This window comes from Agelaius phoeniceus, chromosome 1 (genome assembly GCF_051311805.1).
Source record: "Agelaius phoeniceus isolate bAgePho1 chromosome 1, bAgePho1.hap1, whole genome shotgun sequence".
In the NCBI taxonomy this organism is placed as follows: domain Eukaryota; kingdom Metazoa; phylum Chordata; class Aves; order Passeriformes; family Icteridae; genus Agelaius; species Agelaius phoeniceus.
Genome location: NC_135265.1, coordinates 141873562 through 141893242, shown reverse-complemented (window position 1 = coordinate 141893242; position 19681 = coordinate 141873562). Strand labels below are relative to the sequence as shown.

Sequence of the window (19681 nt, the reverse complement as noted above, 5' to 3'; positions counted from 1 at the left end):
TTAAAAAGCTGAAAAACCTAAACCAGAATTCTTATTTTTGTAGAAGGCATATCCAGCAGTAAAGGGTTTTGGGGAAATCATCATAGAATTGCATAGAATTATTTCAACACTATGCTCAAAAATTCAGAGTATTCATGTAACAAGCACCAGCACTAATACAGTGTTCTCTTTTCCATTATCTGACAGAGAAACATGGAGGTACTTCCAAGTTTCTTTTTAAACTTCTGCTATTTCTTCACAAAGTCATCAACACACTTTGGTTGTCAAACAACTCTGGTTTTGTAAGGTGAGCCATCCCATCCAATGTGAACTAAAGACCTTTTAAATACCAGTTTGAGAATTACCAGAGCTTCCCCATTACTTACTGAGATACTCCTTCAAGGCAAAGACTTGGAGACGTGACAGTTTTGTTTCTCTCTGTACAATATCCTCTCCATAATAGCATGGCAGAGACTTGATAAAGTCAGAAATATGAAAGCCTGTACAGATTAGAAGAAATTTTTATTACAAATCTCTCTTTGGAGTCGTTACTTAATAGAAGATAGAAACATAGGAAACATAAAAATCTCATATTCAAAAGAAACAACCAGACTTTCAAATATGGCTAATCATCAAAAAAACAAACTAATTTATTCCAATTGAACATCAGGAGGATCATTTCAAAGAGATGCCTGACTATTTTTGAATTTCTGTACAAAACCTGTATAATGACAACACAACATGACTAACATTTAAAGAAGGTAACAAGATCCTAAGTTTGATACCACGGAAGAAAAGTTTTCTCCCAACATATGGTCAAGGACTTTCAGTCTTCTGACACTGTACTAATGGGATTTTAATTAGGATAAATGGCTGAGTAGTCAGTCCTACCACACACAGATTTATTTCAATATTATGGAATTAAGTAGATGAGATGCAGGTCACTGTGCTCCTTTTCTCTGCCAGTGTTATTGAAACAGATACAGGAGTTAGTAGAGTTATCTGGTAGGTGTAGTTGTAAAATGACAATACTCCATGATAAATGGCTGCACACCTGCTCTTCCCTAGTGGAGCAGTTAGGATAGGAGTGCCAGCTCATACCCTAAACATTCTGCAGTAACATCAGCAAAGGGACTGAAGGTTATAACAAAACTCAACTTGTCTACTGGCCTTGTAGCTTTTATTTTAAATCATCAGTGAAACAGGACTTTCAAGAGATATTTACACAGATTTTTGGCACGGGCTGGCCAGTCTTTACACCAACAACACACACTTTCTGAACTTTAAGCTTTCACAAATTTCTTTTGCATTAATACTACCTGTACGTCCCTTTACAATAAACAAATTTCAACTTACCTCGATTATGAGAAATAACTGACAATAACTTTGCATAGTCAATTGTAAAAATATGGTAGCAGTAAATTCTTAGTATATTTTCTTATGGATCTGGAAAAATATTCTTTAAAGACACTTTCATAAAAGATGTAATATTTCTCCTTGTTTTCCTTAATACTGACTGGAGTGAATAAAAGGAACTTACGAAATTTAGAACTTACCATTTGCCTGCATTCAGATACTCATTAAAAAATAAGTGATCACTATTACCTGACTCTGTTTCTTCTGCTTTTGCCTTTAGCTTTCCATTTACTGCAGCAAGAGTGGCCATCCCATTGATCTGGCCAGCTGAATGAATCAAGGTTGCTTTACATCCTCCAGAGCCATTGCCTTGTAGCAAGAAATAATATCGGCAAGATTCTCCTTTCAGTTCAATTTCTGGAACTTAACAAACATCAAGACATAACTGTGAAACACCTTCAGGAAAACATCTTTAAAACAAACTATAATCCATCATCAAAATTCTTTCATTTGCTTTCTTCTGTTCTGTGAGAAATCTTACTAATCACCAACCAAGAGCTCTTTAACTGGGCTAAGTAAGAGGCAAGTCTTTAACTGGCAAAGTTACATTTTTACCATGAAACAATAAAGAGAAGTTTCTGTTCTGCTGGGTAAAACCAGGCCTTTTTGCATATGTGCATCAAAATAATGTAAGTGTTCAATGAACAAACATACAAACCTAGAAGAAAAGGAAGTATTGTACACACTCTTCCCAAGGACACTGCATTATTTATTAATAAAAGGTTCACTCCCTGCTTTACCCTTGTGTCTGGATGAAAGATAAAGACATTCTATTTTTGAACACTGGCATATAGTATGCAGTTTTGAAAGTAAATTAATGTGGGACCTGACAGTAACAGTGAAAGGATGGGTTTGCTATCTTTTCACACAGAAAACATTTTACAGTACCTTGGAAGACACAGCAATCAAGATAATGAACACTTCTTGATGTATTAAATTTCAAAAGTCAAATATTTTAATTTTATAAGATATTTGCAGGACTGTCTCAATAATTAACTCTATGGGAACTTAACATTTATTAGTGTCATAAATTTTTGTTAGCAAGAAATAACATATTCCTATGTTTGTTGAAAACTTATAGTTGGACATGGGAAAAGAGGGGAAACCCCACTATCTCAATATATAAATTCAGAGTAAGAAAAATAACAATAAAGAAAAACTATGCTAGAAACTTTGCCGTAATGTCCTGTTTCCCATGTCATTTGAAATATTCTCCTTTTCCTGTTTATCTTGGCATCTCAAAGCTGATTCCTGATGGGTAACCTTTTATTTCACAATTTAATCTTAGCATTTAAGAACTACCAATACCAAGAATCATACCTTCCCCACATATGGGAGAGATTAAGGATTCACAAATCCTTAGTAGAGTGAGATTAGTGTTAGCCACTAAAAAATAAACAGTTTTCAATTAAACAAAAAATACATTTAAAAAGCAGTGTTTCTTCTCCTATTATGAATTTTACTCAAGAGGCTTAATAAGAACCTATTGTGCATTACTGATCACACAATAATTAATAATTGTACAAAACCTTTCCACTGGAGCACAGGACAAATATCCTGCAGACACTGGGGATCCTGTGCTCATTTGACTGCATCAGCAGTATCTCCCCATCAAATACAAATGCTGCTGCTGTGACCAGCTCCACACCCTCCATACTCTACCCCTTCCCAACATGCAGAGATAACTTTAAATCTATATAATGCTGATGCCATTTGGGTTTTGCCTTTTTGCTTTTTTATGTTCTCTATATTCTTCACACATATATTTGTAACTCTGTCACCTATTGTATTAGTAGTTAATTTTTCCCAATACTTTTCCACAGCCTTTCCCTAACCAGAAAGACAAAAATTCCAGAGCTCCAAGCCCCAGGAGGTACAAGGCCCCATGCTATCTTGGCTCTTCCTGGGAACCAAGGCTGAGAACAACTCTTTGAGATACATACTCATAGACAAAGTACAACTAGTGCTGAATGGGGGCTCCAGAGAAAGGGCTTGACTTGGGGGGAATTACATCACCATTTGTCCCCATAACTGGTGCTTTTTATCAATTATGCTAATTTCCTAAAAACCTATAAATGTACTCATCCTTAGCAGGGGTGGGCTTTTGTGGACAACTTTCCATAACTGCCTCTGAAGGCCTTCATTAAAGATCCTCTTTTATATTACCTACTTGCTAAAATTATCTCAAGTTTCATTTCCAGGTTGGGAAAAAGGCAACACTGCCAGCAGCCATTCCATAATTAAGTTTCTGTCCTGTTATACAACTCTACATAATTCCTCTCAATTTTTTCCTGTCCCTAAACCTGAAAAAATATCAGTCACAAATATGAGACATCCCGATCTGCATGCTCGTTTAAAAAAATTGTCCTAAAGTGGCAACAGCAATAGTCACTGTTCCTTGGAATCTACATTAATTATATATTAGACCATGTATAAACAACGAGATTATGAAAGAAGGCAGAATCCAGCACTTCATTGTGTCCCAGTTAAGTACTTTAAGCACTGGGCTACCACCAAGTTCTTTTTAGCCTGATGTTTTCAAGTGCTTACAAAGCTCAGTCACTGCTTGTACAGTGCCTCCACTTGCAGAGCACATTTACTGGCTGACTGAGAAACTTCCCCCAGCCTTGGTCTGCACTGATTCTCTTCTCCCACCTTCTGAATCAGGTTTCTAAGCACTGGCACAGGGTGTGAGAGTCAGCTGCCATCACTGCAGACCTACAGGGAGCATGTTCTCAACCACAGGTTTAGCACACTGGCTCCCAGGTGAATGGAGGCATTCAGCATTTCTTAATAGTCTGCATTTTCCCAGGAAGAGATTGAAATTAAATGCAAGTGCACTGAAGAACCTCTGGAAATAGTTAAAAAAGAAGGGAAGCACCTCAGTGAAGCAGACTGGAATTCCATCTGCAGAAGTAAACCTCCCACCATGGATTTTACAATCACCTTACAAAGATGTGTGGAAATTGGATCTTAACTGACAGACAGGGCACAAAAATGGTTTAAAGGAGATGTCTTGTTTCCCCAAAGCTTGCCATGATGTTACCATTTTTCTTCCTACAAGTTTGCATAGCTGAACTTGCATTCACCAAATCTTATCATATCAATGAAGATTACAATCACTGATTTGATTTCATTGGAAAGAGAATCCCAAATGCACAGAAAAAACTCACCATGTAAACACACACACACACACACATATAACCAAACAAAAAGCACGTACCAGAAATGACTTTGGGTTTCTTAGCCATATATTCCTTCCATTTCTTGCTGCTCAGCTGGGCAGGAGATGGGATCACTTCACTGCTTACATTACATGGCAATGTAAATAAAGCTCCCACCTAAATAAGGAGAGCAAATTAACACATGCAATATTAGTGAAACCTGTTTTACACTTCATTCTTGAGCTACTGATTTGGCACTATTTCAAATCTATCTAGTTGAACTGAAGAAAAACATCTCCACTAAACATACCTGTCATTCACATCAATCAAAATGGAACTGCATTTGACACAAAAGCTGTAAAAATTGTGTTTAATTTTTGGTCCAACTGAGGGATCATTAACTGCTGAATTTCCATTTCATACATAAAAAGATTTATTATGTATTGCAAGTGTCTCTATACCCTGGTTACAAATGTTTTTGTAGAGCAGTATCCAGAATGAAAAGAGAATTTGGGGATAATAGTAGGCATCAGTGACTCTGCATTCCTATGAAAAAAATTTCTTCTTTTATTTTCCTTCCTACATATTACCTTGTCTCTTAACCAGATACTGGACTATGTCTATGTTTCTACATAGACTTCAGGCCAATAAGCACTAATACAAAAATTGCAGACATATTTGAATACCCAAGCAATAAAGCAATGCTATTACAGGTATAAGAAAAGCCTACAAACATGCAGTATTTCCAGCAGGAGACTGAAAAAAATCCCTATGAGAAACTGTTATTTTCAAAATATATTCAATTCAACATGTGCAGACTCTAAAAAGTAACCTGAGAATGTGTTTTCACTGTTTGGGCACCTTCTTTAGAAACACTAGAAGAAATGTGAGCCCTCTGATTGTAAAAGGTGTATGACCAAGTGTTCAGTGCTCTGAAGTAAAATGAAGATTACCTGGGATATTTACCAATCTAAAACTATTTTAAAAGATACTTTTGGTACAGCATTAGAAAAAGGACCTTTTCCTTTTCTGGCTAAGCTAACAGAGAATGGAGTAGCAGGGGAGAAAAAGAGTTACTAAAAACCCAAATAACAAACTGAAAATAAAACATATAGCCTGATAATGGGATACCATCTTCACAGTAAACAAAAAACATATGTTATTCATAATAAGTGTACCATTTTCAAAGTGCAGGTTTTGTTTTGAATGGCATAGATTTATTTTATAAACACTAAAACACTTTCCTAAACAAGATGTATTACCTTGTATGTAAAGGTGATAGGATGTTCAGGAAAAACATCTTCAAACTAATACTTTCAATATCATTCCAAGGCAGAGGAAGGAGGGAAAGAGTAGGACTGTAAATGTTTCATGAACTCTTTTTAGCCAAAATCAGAATATGCACATATAAAATAAAAAAGCCTACCATTTCACAGTAGCTAGATACATTTTGTGGGCTGCACACATGCCTGCCTTTTGCTAAAAAAATCAATAGCCCAATTACAGAAGCACAGAAATTATCTGTCAGGATAGGATTAGAAAATGTTTTAGGAGATTGAAATTTAGCTGAGATAAAGAGAAAACTTTTCAGTGGGTATGTATAGCATGGACCTTTGAAATACATGCTTGCTTTAGAACTAAGTATTGAAGAAGCTTAGACAGAGACCAGGTTTAAAAATATTATTCACATATCTCTTATAGGCAATATAGATACCTTCATTTTTCTACTATACATATATAAAAAGGTTTTACCTTCCCAGAGAGAAAAGAAATCTGGTCCAAAAGCAGTGTAGATGTCTTCTTGTTACTCTTTCTTGACAGGCTCCTGAACGGAACAGTTTAAGGAACCTCATCTTCACAAAGAACTATGCACTTCTATTTTACAAATCAGGTTATCATCATATTTAAAAGAAGCACTGCAAGCATCTAATTTTTGATACTACAGTAGCACAAAACATAAGAAAACTCACCTTTACAGGTAAAGTGATACACTTGAAAATGTTGTATGACAAAATACTCCACTGACATCTTTATTATAGGCTGACAGAAACACATATTTATATATTCAAAATCATAGCAGGCTTATACATCCTAAGGTACACCAAGACTAGAACCAAAAGTACATACTTTTAAAAACCAATGGTAATATATCTTGAGATCTCTGCAGCACACACACTCAAGAGAGAACTCCTCTGCTAAACCTTGCCACAGATTTTGCTGCTGCACAATAAAAACACAGTTTGTAAACAAATGTTCCTGTATTGTGAAGCATGCTACATTGATTCATTACAAAGGCTTGAGGCTTTTTTTTAAACTTACACAGAATAAACATCTCTATTCTTTTCCCACAAAGAACATGCACATCAACAGACAAATTATTAGTGTGATAGTATCAACAATACATGGTTACTGCTAATGTAATTTAAATTTCAAAATTAAAAAATCCAGTTGGAAGAATCATTGACTACTTTGGCAGGCTAGAATGGAATGAGCCCTTGACTATCCTCATCTGCCTGTTGCTTGCATGGGTAGATGCTGATCTTTTTCTTTCTGCTATAGACAATTATCAGTAGTAGTTTAGATCCTTAGAAAAAGGATACAGCTCAAACTCCAGATCTGATATAAAAATGGAAGGTAGATCAGAGAGCACCACCATCTGCAAAAATTCCAGTGCAGGACCATAGTAATGAAAAACCTGAAAAGACATCAAATAAAAACCTATATATAGAACACTATATATGATGTTGTATCATCAGAAGTTCCTCAAGTGTTTTGCTGAAGATATTAGCCTTGCAGATAACATCTGGAAGAGGTATAAAGGAATACAAAAACATTTCACAACATCATACTAAATTATATAAAAAAGGAAGGTATTTAATTTTTTTTTTTGATAAATCTGACTTTATAGAACATCAACAGTGCGCATCAAATGAGTTCTCTTACCCAAAATAAAATATGATGTACCAGGAACAGACAAATGCAATAGAAAATACACATGTTTTAACAATGAAAATAACAAACTCCAAGCCAATTTTCCAAATGCTCATTTTTGTTTTCATCAACACATATGATTCTGGAGTTCCTATAAATTATCCACTTTCAGTACAAAACATGGAACACAAAGTGTAAAAAAAACCAGACTCAAACTTTTAAAATTAAGTGGGAAGTTAGATAAATACAGAATTCATAATTTAACTATTTTGGGTACTAAATGGAACAAAGTCTCAACCTCTACTTGAAAAAAATCTGGTGTTGTATTTGTAAGAACAAACAGATGAAGTTTTAAGGACCTGTTTTGACAACACAAGTGTACAAAAGAAGTATTCCTCAATTTTATCCAATAATTACTTCTCTACATAACTGAGTTCTGACCAAGGTTTCCCCAATTACTAATTTTCTCCGGAAAGTAAAACAGATGAATTCTAAAACTCAAAGAAAGATCAAGAATAATACTTGCTTCTGGCAAAGTATCAGTATTCCTCAACTGGCATTCTTTTTTAGCAGCAAAGCAAGAACTTAAATTTGCAGTCCTGAATGTCTTGGCTGAAGTGCTCTTTATACAAAATTCTGGAAAATCTACTCCCGATGCAAACTGGAAACAAAAAAAAAAAGGAAGATGATAAATGTGTCAAAAAGAGATAAAAATTACTTCTCTTCAGCTAGTTAGATGTGTTATTTTAAAAAATTAATGTTATTTTTTATCAGATCTATAAAACTAAGAAAAAGACTAGACTTAGATAACCAATATTAAATCCAAAACCATAATACTGAAAATGCAAACAATGTCACAAAGGTCTCAGGTTTTGCAGAAACATTAGACATATGCTTGCAACAATGTCATATAACTTACAGTTATATGACAATGATTTGTGATAGATACAAAACAATCTAATTTTGAACAGTAAGCTTAAAAAAAATTTCAGAGGGAAGCATCTGAATTTCTGAAGTTCAGATCTTGATGCATTGATCTCATTTATCATTTCATCCTGCCACCCACCCAGACAAATTACACATCACCTTTGAATTACATAGTTGAAACCAAATTTGAGTTAAAGTATAAAATGCACTGCATAAAAATGCTTTAAATGAGGTATACATATGCTTTAAAAAATAACCACCACAATAATAAAATAAAAGTTATTTTACCTTTCTTTCCCATATCTGAATCTTTCCTCTCCAGAGTTCATTTAAATCAATAATATTCATTATATCATCTGAAGATACGAAGTCTGCTGACAGATAGTCTGCAATCTTTTGCCAGCTACTGTAAAAATATCAAAGAATTAATCTTACTGAATTTAACATTACAATAAACATGCAGTGCAGTTTGGCTGAATTCACCTATGACCTCTTAGCACAAAACAATGTTGTGTATGTCAGGACAGACAACAAAGCTTTATAAAAGCTCTACATTCCACAAAGTAAAAAATATTGTAGAATTGCTCATTCAGGGCTTGTAAAGAAAGTTGTTCATATATTCCATGAAAGTGACAGGAAAGAACTTTGACATCACATAAGGCTGGCAATGGCAAGCTGCAAGCACAGCACAGTAATGTTGGGTGCTAGAAGCTGCAGCAAAGCCTGGCAGCCATCAGTGGGGCTATCACTGGTCTGCCCATATGGTTTGTAGTTAACCCTCTAAATGCAGATATGACTGCAGCACAAGCATTATCTAAATTCAACAAGAGAGAACAGCCAGTAGCTGTGGGTTCTGCTGGCAGTCTGTCTCCCAAGGGAAATCAGCACCATCAACAGAACAGGAAGAATAAGTGAAATAACTAATCAGAGATCTTCTACACTCAAATAATCTCACTTTACATAAAAAGCAGCAGAAAAATTTATTCAGTCAAAAGCTGGTTCCACAGGATGATATCAATGAGCACTGAGATCAAGCGTTCATGAAAGTCACTGAGTAACTTTCTTGTCCTCCACACACCTCAGGAGATACTGTATAGTAGGTATATTGCTTATTCTATCCAAGGACTGAACATGCACCTTTTTAAACAGTTTTATTCATTTAGGATTAAGTTTAACCATGTACTCTATGAAGCAAATTTCAATCTTTTGGACATGGAGGGGAAGGAAAGTGGAGACCTTGCCAAGTTGTTCAGTATCCGCACAATCATTCACTTAATAGGATAAAAACCCCAAATCTCTGTGGTTTATATGGTGAGATATATCATGGACTTTATATGTCAATTAGAGGACAGTAAGTAAATTACTGGAATTGATTTCAACTTGAATTAATAGTCTCAGTAACTCTTCATACTAACAGAATCTTGAAAAACATACAGGAAGTAATAGAGCATTTATACTCCTTTTTCAAAAGGGACAAATGAGGCACTCTACTTTTCCTCCCTGAAAAGTAATACCAAAGGAAATATAAAATTTAAAATAAAATCAGCAGTAGTATGGATTTACTTTAAAAAATCTGGAAAACTACAGTCAATATACAAGTTATCCCATAGCATAATACAACATGAAAACATTGTATGCACACTGAACCCATGGAAAGGGAAGAGAAAATATTTTACTCTTTGCTCCCACAGAAAACAAAAAGTGCAGAGGACTGACTTTTTTGCCTGCTTCTGTGGTTAGGACATGCATTTACAATTAATCAGAATGAGTAATTCCTCCCCTCATACAACAACAGACAACTAATTCATGCATTTTCAAAGTAAACATGTAAAGTACCCAACAAGCTGTTTTTATTTCAACCCACTGATCCATGCTAACACAAAGCAGAAGTGACCTTGTTTTAGCCCTGAAATAAATGCCATACCCTTTAGCATCACTTGCAGCAATAGTGATCTGTGCAGAGTGCCACTCTCTCAGGTGTTTCAGGGCACCAATAGCAGGTAAGCAGTCCTTTAACTTGGGTCCATCACATTCAACAGCCTGCAGGATTACATCAACCATTGCTCTGCCTATAAAATAGTTGTGTATGATTCAAATATCATGATTCAGTACATTTTTCAGTCATTTAAGGATAGAATAGTATTGGTTATCATTGATTGCACTAAAACCAGCAAAAAGATCAAGTAACTACAGGATTTAAAACACTTTTCACACATTTTAACTCATCACTTGCTGCTCCTCTTTGATGAACCCAAAATATTTCACCATTCCCTCAGTGACAATGAAAAGTTCTGTCCCTTTCTTCTCTCTCACTCAGCACTGATAGATGAGATTTCTCTCCCGTACAACTAAGCTATGTCCTTTTCCTGCTTTTAACACTCTAAGCTGCTATTTTTCATTCTTCTTGAGTTCCTTTGTTATCCCAAATGAACTTCTACATCATTGTATAACCCTAACATGCAAGGTGATATGTATCTCCAGTTTAGAAAATCCCAATCCAACAGTTGTGATGTATTTTCCTCCTCATCTTCTTGGCTCACAAGCTGTTAAATCAGATGTAAGCCTGATATCAACACAAGAAATTTCTTATAAAAAAAGGAAGATGTTGAGTTTTGTATTGCTTACTGTCTATGATTACTTTGGTGTCATTTCAGATAGACCAATTTATTATATAGCTATTTTAAACTCTACTGAACTATAGCCTGTCAAAGAAACAAGCAGCAAACTAGTCCTCAAACTGATCTGCAATGCCAACCATGCTCAAATTCCTAAACTACCTTCAAGCTACCAAACTAAGGTTCTCTGAACTTTTCCATTCACTATCCCTTTACCAAACAAGATAAAGTCTAATGAAATTGGTTTTTAAAGACAGATTACCTGGGGCAGGCAATTTATCAGCTAATTGATGTAGACTTTCAGCAGCTTCATCATAGATACTAAAAATGAAGAACAACATGTTTGGAACCAAAATATAAACAAAGTCATTCAGAAACAAAACATTAAAACTAATGAATGGTACTTGATGTATCTTACATCTTTAAAACTCTGCACAAACATACCTAGGCTATGAGAAATCATCTCCTCTTTTACTAAGACAGAAGTAGGACTAATGACATGAAAATAATCTGAAGTAAAACTGGAATTAGGATTCAAAAGGAATTAGCAAGAAATTTTTGTATATAGAACATTGGCTGTTAGGAAACTATTCAGTTATCCTGTAAAATCTTCTGTAAAAAATTAAAGCTATGCTAAACAAAATAAAAGTATTTCCAGTGCTAGTAGGGGATTGTTCATAGTTAACTTCTGCTTTGGTAATAACTCTCACTTGTTAAACCTTCTTGATCCCCTTGGGTCATTGCTGATAGATGTCAGATCACTGTTCTTTAAATAAAAATAATAATACACATACTCAGTCAGAGACAGTGATTCCTGACTGTTACTGTCATCTTCCTCAAAACTTTGTGTGGTTCCCAGGTTCTCATCAATGCTTGCTTGGTAAGAGTCTTCATTTTTCTGTGTGTCAACATTTATTTCCTCCCAGTCAGAACTGCAGAACTAATCAAATAAAAAGACTTAAATAAGCAAAAAGAGTTTTGAACATCACAGTTTTAGCTTGTTCTACAGGCAGATGGTGAGGAACTTATACTCTAGAAGAATTTGTCTTACCTGATAATAACCACAAATGACATGACTTGCAAAATACCATTTCTTTGCACCTGGAATACCAGCCACTGAGCAAGCTGCAAAGAGATAAACAATTATTTAAATTAATCAATTCACTGTAATCTATTCTTCTTATTGTAATGAACATCTCTGTTAAAAGACTCTGTAAGTCATTTATTGTGCAACAATTACTTGAGTTCTACTTTCCTTTGGCACTTTCTCAGTAAGTAAGAAAACACTTGACCTCTTTTCTGTTCTGGGTAACATTGCTTTCTCTTTGGACCATCTGTATCAGACCTGAACTAAGTAACACCTTTCAGAAATATGATTTAGAGTTCACAAAATGAGATGCTCTATCATTATTTCTATGCAATAAAAAGCACAGAACTTGAAAACAGCTTAACATTTCCATCTCCATGAATTTTAAGAGTTTACAGTGGTTTTCCCACATAGATCCCAATTATATGACATCTGTGACAAGATGAGCTTATAACAGTAGATATCCAAACCAAGTAAAGAACTAAGAAAGCATTTTTTGATTAAAAAACCCCAAAACAACAAAACACAAACACACAGCCCCTAAAAGTACTAAAGCAGACCTTAAGACATCTATTCTAAAGTTAAAAAATGATTTAATATTCATGGATTAAGGTTCTGAATTGTTACCCAACAGACAAGCATTATTTCTACTGAAAAAATTAGAAGACATTATAGGAGTAACTAAAATATCCCATTTCCCACTGACCTTAGAATCAAGCCCTTTCCTACTCTTCCTTGCTCAACTGGACTGGAAATTGTCAACTCTTCAAAACCCTTCCCCTTAATTTCTCAGAACCAATCAATCTAATCATCTCCTAACACCTTAGCTGCAGAAATGATGTCAGGTTCTCTACAGCAACAGGAGCAGCAGGAACAGGCCCACCCCACAGCAATTGGGTTTTTACCTGAATTTCTGACTTGTCTCCCCCAACAGAACACGCATAGGCCAATTCCTCAATAGCGTTTGCCCCACCTCACTGTGCATTGCCGTATTTACCTGGGAATGTGCCCACATCTGCATTTATAGATGCATTACAACTTTCTTTCAGGAACTGATACATGTCTGCAGCAGTCCCAGCTGGAAAAAGAAAATAAAACTTAAAACTACTGAATTATGAAAGTTAAATCTTCCTTTCTTGCAAATGCATATAAAATTCAGTGTGATATTAGAAAGTGAATTTAGGGAAGAAGGGGAAAGGGACTGATTGGGGTTTTTAACAGAACTATCACCTAAGCAGTTTAAGCAGTTTAAAAAAAGCAGTTTAAAAAAAAACAAATTTTCCTAAATTCTCCTTTAAGTCACGCTCCGGAACGCATTACGGAGTTACATGGCACCATCACAATAAAGCAGGAACCCCCCTGAAGTTTCTGCAGGTTAAAGGCACCAAAGACTTTCAGCCCGAAAGCAAAGGGGTGTTTAGGGGGGCAGGAGCCAGGAGAGCCCCCCAGACACCAGAGCACCGCCCGCCCAGCCCCAGCCGTCCCCGGCGGTACCTGCGGCGGTGGCTGCCGCGGGCCCGCCCTGGGCCCTGCGCTCGGCCCAGCTCAGCAGCAGCACGTAGCGCTCCATGGCCGGCCGGGCCGCGGCGGGCGCCGCTCCGAAGGTCCCGCGCTGCCGCCCGGCACCGCCCTCCGCACGGCAGCGCTTCCGCTTCCCGCGGCCGCCTCTCCCTGCGCGCCCCGCGCGGCATGGCGAGTTACAGCCGGGCGGCCCAGGTGAGCGCGGCCTCCCCCGGGCCTGCGGCGCCTTCGCTGCCGCCGGGACGGGGCCCCGGGGCCGTGAGGGAGCGGGCGGGCACCGAGGATCCGCAGGCCCCCCCCTCCCTGGAGCGCCCCGGGGCTGCCCCCGGTGTCACCTGAGGGTGCCGCTGGCAGGAACCGCTGTGTGCAGCATGGCTGGGGACGGGGACTCGCAGACCTGTGCCCTTCACCGCGAAGGAAGGAGACCTTGGGCGTTCAGTGTCCTGTAGCGATGTTACGGCTCGTGTAGCCATAATGGAAGCTTGCAGCAGGAGATCTGCGTTTTTGAAACAAAGCCCTCGGTGCCGGTAACCTGTCAGTGGTGTTACCCGTGTACATCGCCCTGCAGTGCGTGTATCGCAGTGCTCCGTCCATTTAAAGGTTATTTGAAGGGGATGGTGCTGCATATCAGTATTCCTTCTAGTGTTATTTGAATGTAAAAGAAGTGTTGTTTTAATTGAGGAAGATAGATTACGCCAATGTGAGTTTTCCCTATGATAAGTACTGACCCTCTTTCTTTTCAGCAATGGGCTACTTTTGGTCGAGCGTGGTACCTCCTCGATGCGAAGATGCAGCCCCCAGGAAAACTAGCAGCTGCCACTGTAATCAGACTCGAAGGCAGACATAAACCTATTTATCATGCACTAAGTGAGTATAGCAACGAATGAAAGCAAATTTGCTTTTCTTCAACATGCATGTTTCTTCTAATTTCAGTTTTAAAATCAAACTTTGTATAAAAGATTACATTCCTCAATTGTTTATAAATTTAAAATTAATTGGTTTTCCTTTTTATCTTTTTCCATCGTATCCCTTCACAGCCTAATGTTGTTTCTTTACCAATACTTATGAAGGATGTTATGAATTTGTAATTCACTTTGAGTAGCTGAATTACAGTGGGCTCTTCTTTCATTTTTTAAAAAAACTCACAATATGTTTTGTTGATCTTAAATGTAAAGATTTAGTTCAAAGTGCACATAAATAAGTATCTGAGTACTTCCTTTCAATAGCTGCCCAGGACCACAGTCTTGGAGTGCTTCATTCTGAATAAGATGCCAAGGAGTCCTGTTTTCATGAGGCAGTGGGCACAAACTGAAACACAGGATACTCTGAACATCAGATATTTTTTACTCTGAGAGTAATGGGATGTCGTTGCCCAGGAGGTGGTGAAGTCTCCATCTGTGGAGATTTTCAGAAGCTGGTCCTGCTTTGAGCACTGGGTTTAGATGACATGACCTTCAAAGCCTTCCTGCCTCACACATTCTGTGATGAGGAGGCTGGGACCTGTCCTTTAATGGGCAACAATCATTGTTGAAAGGTGTCTTGTTTAAACAAAGCCATCATTTTATTTTTCTGCAAATTAGAAATTCACCTATAAAGATGCATCTGTAATCCTGTTCATTACTTGTAATGCTGTAGTGCTGTCTCATGAGGATAAGCATTTTATAAATAATAAAAAGTTGATCTTTCACACCACTGGTACAATGTTTCCTGTAATACCCACGCAGATTTTTCCAGAGACATTACTGTAACATAAAGGAAGCCTTGAAGTTGGCTCATACGTCTTGAAGTGTACATAGTAAAATTATACTCGATCTATTTCACAGTAGGAGGTGGGATTTGTAGTGTTGTCAAGACCCTTAAATGTCGCAGTTCTGCTGTTGCAAATTTTGTTGTATCCACAAGATGTCACTGGAGACTTAAGGCTGTCTTGAGAAATAAAGCAGATGCTGAGAGGAAAATGTTTTGGTTACCCTGTGCAAAAGAACTTTGATACTTTTATGTCTGTGAAGTTGTAAAGTCTCAGAAAGTATTTCAAGGATAACTTCATTTTGTTTAAAATGTTGTGTAAATCAGTACTAATTGCTTTACACATGTTGATACCAATTGCTTGGTAACTGCTACTGAGACATTTAGGCAAGCAAAGTATGCAGGAACTTGGGCTTTATGCACTTGATGCTTCTTTTTTTGAACTAACAAATATTTTAGTGCCTGCAAGATAACAGCTCCCTGGACAGAGTAACATCAGGAAGATTTTTTTTATTGTTTTGTTTTTAATTTGGTAATTGTTAATTCAGTGTTCATGCAAGTGGAAAACTGTTGTCAGAAATGTCCTTAAGATGAGCTTATTGTGTCATCTCCCCAACCAAAAGACCAAAAAGTCACAAAGTCCAGTGTCAGTTCCCTGACATTTATGAAGACATGCAGTGTTTTTAGAACTGAACTGTCAGCAGTGAAAGGCTGGAGCAGTAAGGGTGTGTATATTGCATTTGCACTTCAGCTGTAATTGAAAGTGGAGCATTAAAAGAATACAAGATTAAAAATTAATAAAAACCTTAAGGTGTGAAACTTGCTTTGATTAATTACATGCTCCTATAAAAATGCACGGTCAATTTAAGCCTTGCTTTGTTACCTACTCAAAAATGTTTTAATCAAGTGAGCCTCTTCAAATACTTGTGTTCTAATATGGTGATGCAAATGAGGCTGAACTTTGGAGAAATCATTCTCACTTCAGTTGAATAGCTGATTTCAGGATCATTGCTTCTAAAATTAAAAACTACATCTTTTCTCCTATTTATGTGATATTTTTGAGATAATAGAGGTTCTGTTAGCACTTTATTACTACAGAAGTCTTATTAAATCAACTGTTTCTGGCAGGATGTTGGTAATAGAATATAAACCTCGCACCTAAAGAATTTTGATGTTAAAGTTGCTGGTATAACTCTAAATGTGTATATGCTGTAACATTTGCTTCCATTGAATAGATGAAATTGTGGGGTTTTTCCCAACAGAGCTGTAAGGGGTGGTGTTTTTAGGGCTTTTACCCCACTTCCCTCGATGCGATATTTTTGTTTGTTTTATATATTTAGCCTGAGAATGTAACTATTTAATAGAAGTATTTTAATTACCCAAAATGTTCTGTCCTTCATTGAACACTGATACAGTTTTTCTGAGAAAGTAAAATAAAAAAAAAATTAGGATCATCTGGAACTAACCTTTTTTTTTCCTGTTTTGTTGCTTTTTTTTTTTTTTTTAAATGCAGGTGCATATGCAGCGTAATGTGTTGAATAGAATAGAAATTTGCCTGTAAGCCAGATTTCCAAATCTTAGCTGAATATTTGCAATAGTTTAGGCATCTGGTCTGATGGTATTTTACCTGCTTAGCTGCCTTCTAACCTGGTAGCACTAAAAATAGTAATTAACGTTGGTATTTAAATGCTCATTTGGATGGTGTGACTCAAAAAGCTGAGATCTTTAAATTTCAGGTTTATGGAAGGTGTATTCATATGTTGCTATGTCTGTATTGCTCACATAATAGTTGTTACTTTGATTGATCCCCTCTGTGGTTTTCTTTAATATCTTCCACTTCTACCTTGCAGATGACTGTGGAGATCATGTTGTCATAATAAATACAAGACATATTGCCTTCTCTGGCAACAAATGGGAACAGAAAGTATATTCTTCACATACTGGGTAAGCTTTATAGTAAATAAAGCTTGTGGCAATGAGCTTGTGGTAAATTTTATGTCATATTTTCTTAATAATTGAAGTCTTTTTTAGCATATTGCTTTAAAAGGGAATTCCTACTTTAACTCTTGGGGGGGGTGTTGTTTATTTGCATGTGTCATGGTGTTTTAAATGGTGTAAACCTTTTTCCTTCTTTCTTTTTCTTTTCTTTCTTATTGTGTTTGTCTTTTTGTTTTTTTTGTTTTTTTTATACCCAGTGTATGTTGCTAGGGAAATAATTGACTCAAAAGTAGTCAGAACAATTGAATAAGTTAACAGATTTGGTGAATGAGGTGTCTTGTGTTAACCTCTGGACCCAATGATCTGAACCATTCTGTTTACTGTGTAATAGAAGAAATTGCTATTGGCACATTTAAGATATATATATATATATATATATATATATATATATGTAGAGTCACCAACTTCAATTATTTTATCCTACCAGGACCTGTTTACCTAAGAATAAATAGTGAATCAGGATGAAAAAAAAGTTGGAAAAACAATTTAAAAATGAAAATGAAATAAAATAAAAATGAAAAAATGAAAATAAAAATGAAATGCTCTCAAGCTGTAGTGATGTAGAGTACATTGTTATACACAGTAGTGTAAAATATATTATTCTGCTAGACATAACTTGTTTACAGTGGAGTTGATGATCATTTCAGTGCTCCTATTTTAAGCAGTGATATTAATTCATAATAATCTCTGAGTGTCACAATGTATCCAATGGAGAGATGAATAAATTACACTGAGAATGCTAATTTTTTAGTGCTAATGGTGCAATCCTGAAATTGCTGAATTGCTGAGAAATTCTTGTTCGAAGGTGATGGAAATTATTGTGTGCTTTTTTTGTCTCCATTTCCCCTATGACCTAAAATTTTCTCTAAAAACTTAACATGTATGTAAAGCACTTGCTTAAGTACCTAAGTTAGTTTTGAATAAGTAAAAAGAACTGTACACTTAAAGCTAATATTTAAGTCCCTGCAGCTCAGTGGACATGTCTTCATGATGCTGGGACTATTTTCATTTCACTTAGGCTGATTCCTAATAATGTAATTCAATCAAAATGAAATGTAGCATTACCTGACTTCCATGTGATTTCTTACTCCATGCTATCATTCATTTAAAGCTTATGCAGAGATCTGAATTAGTGCAGCTTCAGCTTGTCATATAGGCTTTAGAAAGATGGATCCATTGCAGTAAAATTAAAATTTTATTACTGTAGATATGCCAAGTCTTGCTAAGATTTATTTAGAGTAGCAAGAAAATAATAAACACAGTTCAAAATGGATGTCTCTTATGTCAGCCACAAACTGGTTGTGAGTCTTGGTCATTAGGAAATATTTCAGAGTTCTGCATCTGATTTCTGTTGTATTCTATAGCTGTTATGGTGTATTTAATAAGCAGTTTTAAAAACATATCCATCTGTTTGTGAAGCACAAGGTTTATCATACTCAAGTGAATAAACAAAAAAGCACAAATGGTGTTGAAATTAGATAGTTGACAAGATAAATAAAATACAGGTTTTGGGCTCATGAGAACAATTTCCTTTTGTGAGGGCCTGTAATACCATTACACCATTGCTCAAGATGCAGTGATACTTTTGTTAACATCGTGCTTGAGCATGCAGAATTAATCTTGTACCTTTGTTTCATTTTCCTAGTTATCCTGGTGGTTTCAAGCAAGTGACAGCAACTCAGCTCCATTTGAAGGATCCAACTGCTGTAAGTGTTTTTCCCTTCTTCACTTTCATTTGTGAAACTAGTTAGTTTCCAGTTAATTAGTTCCTCTAAACAAATGGGATCAATTACCTGCATATCTAAAGTTAAATTACAAACATTCTGCTGGTGGTTCATAGAAGCTTGGCTTGTGACACCATTTTTGTAAACAATGTTTTCAGGGTTAGAGTGTAAGTTGTGTATTTTTGTCATTCTTCCATGCTGTCCAAAGGAGCAAATCAAACTTGTTTACTTCACTAATTTTTCACTTATTTACTTCCTTTTAGCTTCAAGGGTCTGACCTTTCTCATAAGTGAACTGCTTCCAGTTTGACTGAGCTAAGCTGTATTTGAGCTTAATGACCCTACTGCTTTTTTAAGAGTCAGCAAGAATAATGCTAATCTTAAAAACGTTAGAAAGTGCATCTGCCTCTTTTTCCCAGTGAAATTCAATGGTAGGTTATAAGTGATGATATTTTTTTAAATATTTTCTGAAATACTGTGTGTTCATGGTCTGTGAAAGAAATGGTGAAGTTGATTATGTTGAACATAAGCCTATTTACTGTCTGTGTTAGACTATTGTATATTCTGAAATGCA

The 19681-nt window shown here is 36.2% G+C and overlaps 2 protein-coding genes across 3 annotated transcripts in view; one reads left to right on the top strand and one right to left on the bottom strand.

The window, feature by feature from the left end:
• The window catches only part of MTBP (MDM2 binding protein), a 29699-nt gene extending 15954 nt beyond the window's left edge, over nt 1–13745 (bottom strand). The window contains exons 1-13 of one of the 2 annotated variants that reach the window (XM_077188585.1): nt 13614–13745; nt 13117–13197; nt 12084–12157; nt 11827–11972; nt 11295–11353; nt 10342–10486; nt 8706–8820; nt 8017–8151; nt 7160–7254; nt 6312–6384; nt 4619–4736; nt 1585–1758; nt 366–479 (exon numbers count right to left, since the gene is read on the bottom strand). In XM_077188585.1, coding sequence (XP_077044700.1) covers nt 366–479; nt 1585–1758; nt 4619–4736; nt 6312–6384; nt 7160–7254; nt 8017–8151; nt 8706–8820; nt 10342–10486; nt 11295–11353; nt 11827–11972; nt 12084–12157; nt 13117–13197; nt 13614–13689 — 1405 coding nt within the window. In that variant the 5' untranslated portion in view covers nt 13690–13745. Of the gene's footprint in view, nt 1–365; nt 480–1584; nt 1759–4618; nt 4737–6311; nt 6385–7159; nt 7255–8016; nt 8152–8705; nt 8824–10341; nt 10487–11294; nt 11354–11826; nt 11973–12083; nt 12158–13116; nt 13198–13613 lie in introns of both variants that reach the window. The other variant, XM_054641987.2, reaches the window with a different exon arrangement.
• Nucleotides 13703–19681, top strand: part of MRPL13 (mitochondrial ribosomal protein L13) — a 28867-nt gene continuing 22888 nt past the window's right edge. Inside the window, exons 1-4 of the mRNA XM_054640338.2 lie at nt 13703–13835; nt 14384–14507; nt 17237–17330; nt 19030–19090. Of these exons, the coding sequence (XP_054496313.1) occupies nt 13809–13835; nt 14384–14507; nt 17237–17330; nt 19030–19090 (306 nt within the window). The 5' untranslated portion in view covers nt 13703–13808. The remainder of the gene's footprint in view (nt 13836–14383; nt 14508–17236; nt 17331–19029; nt 19091–19681) is intronic.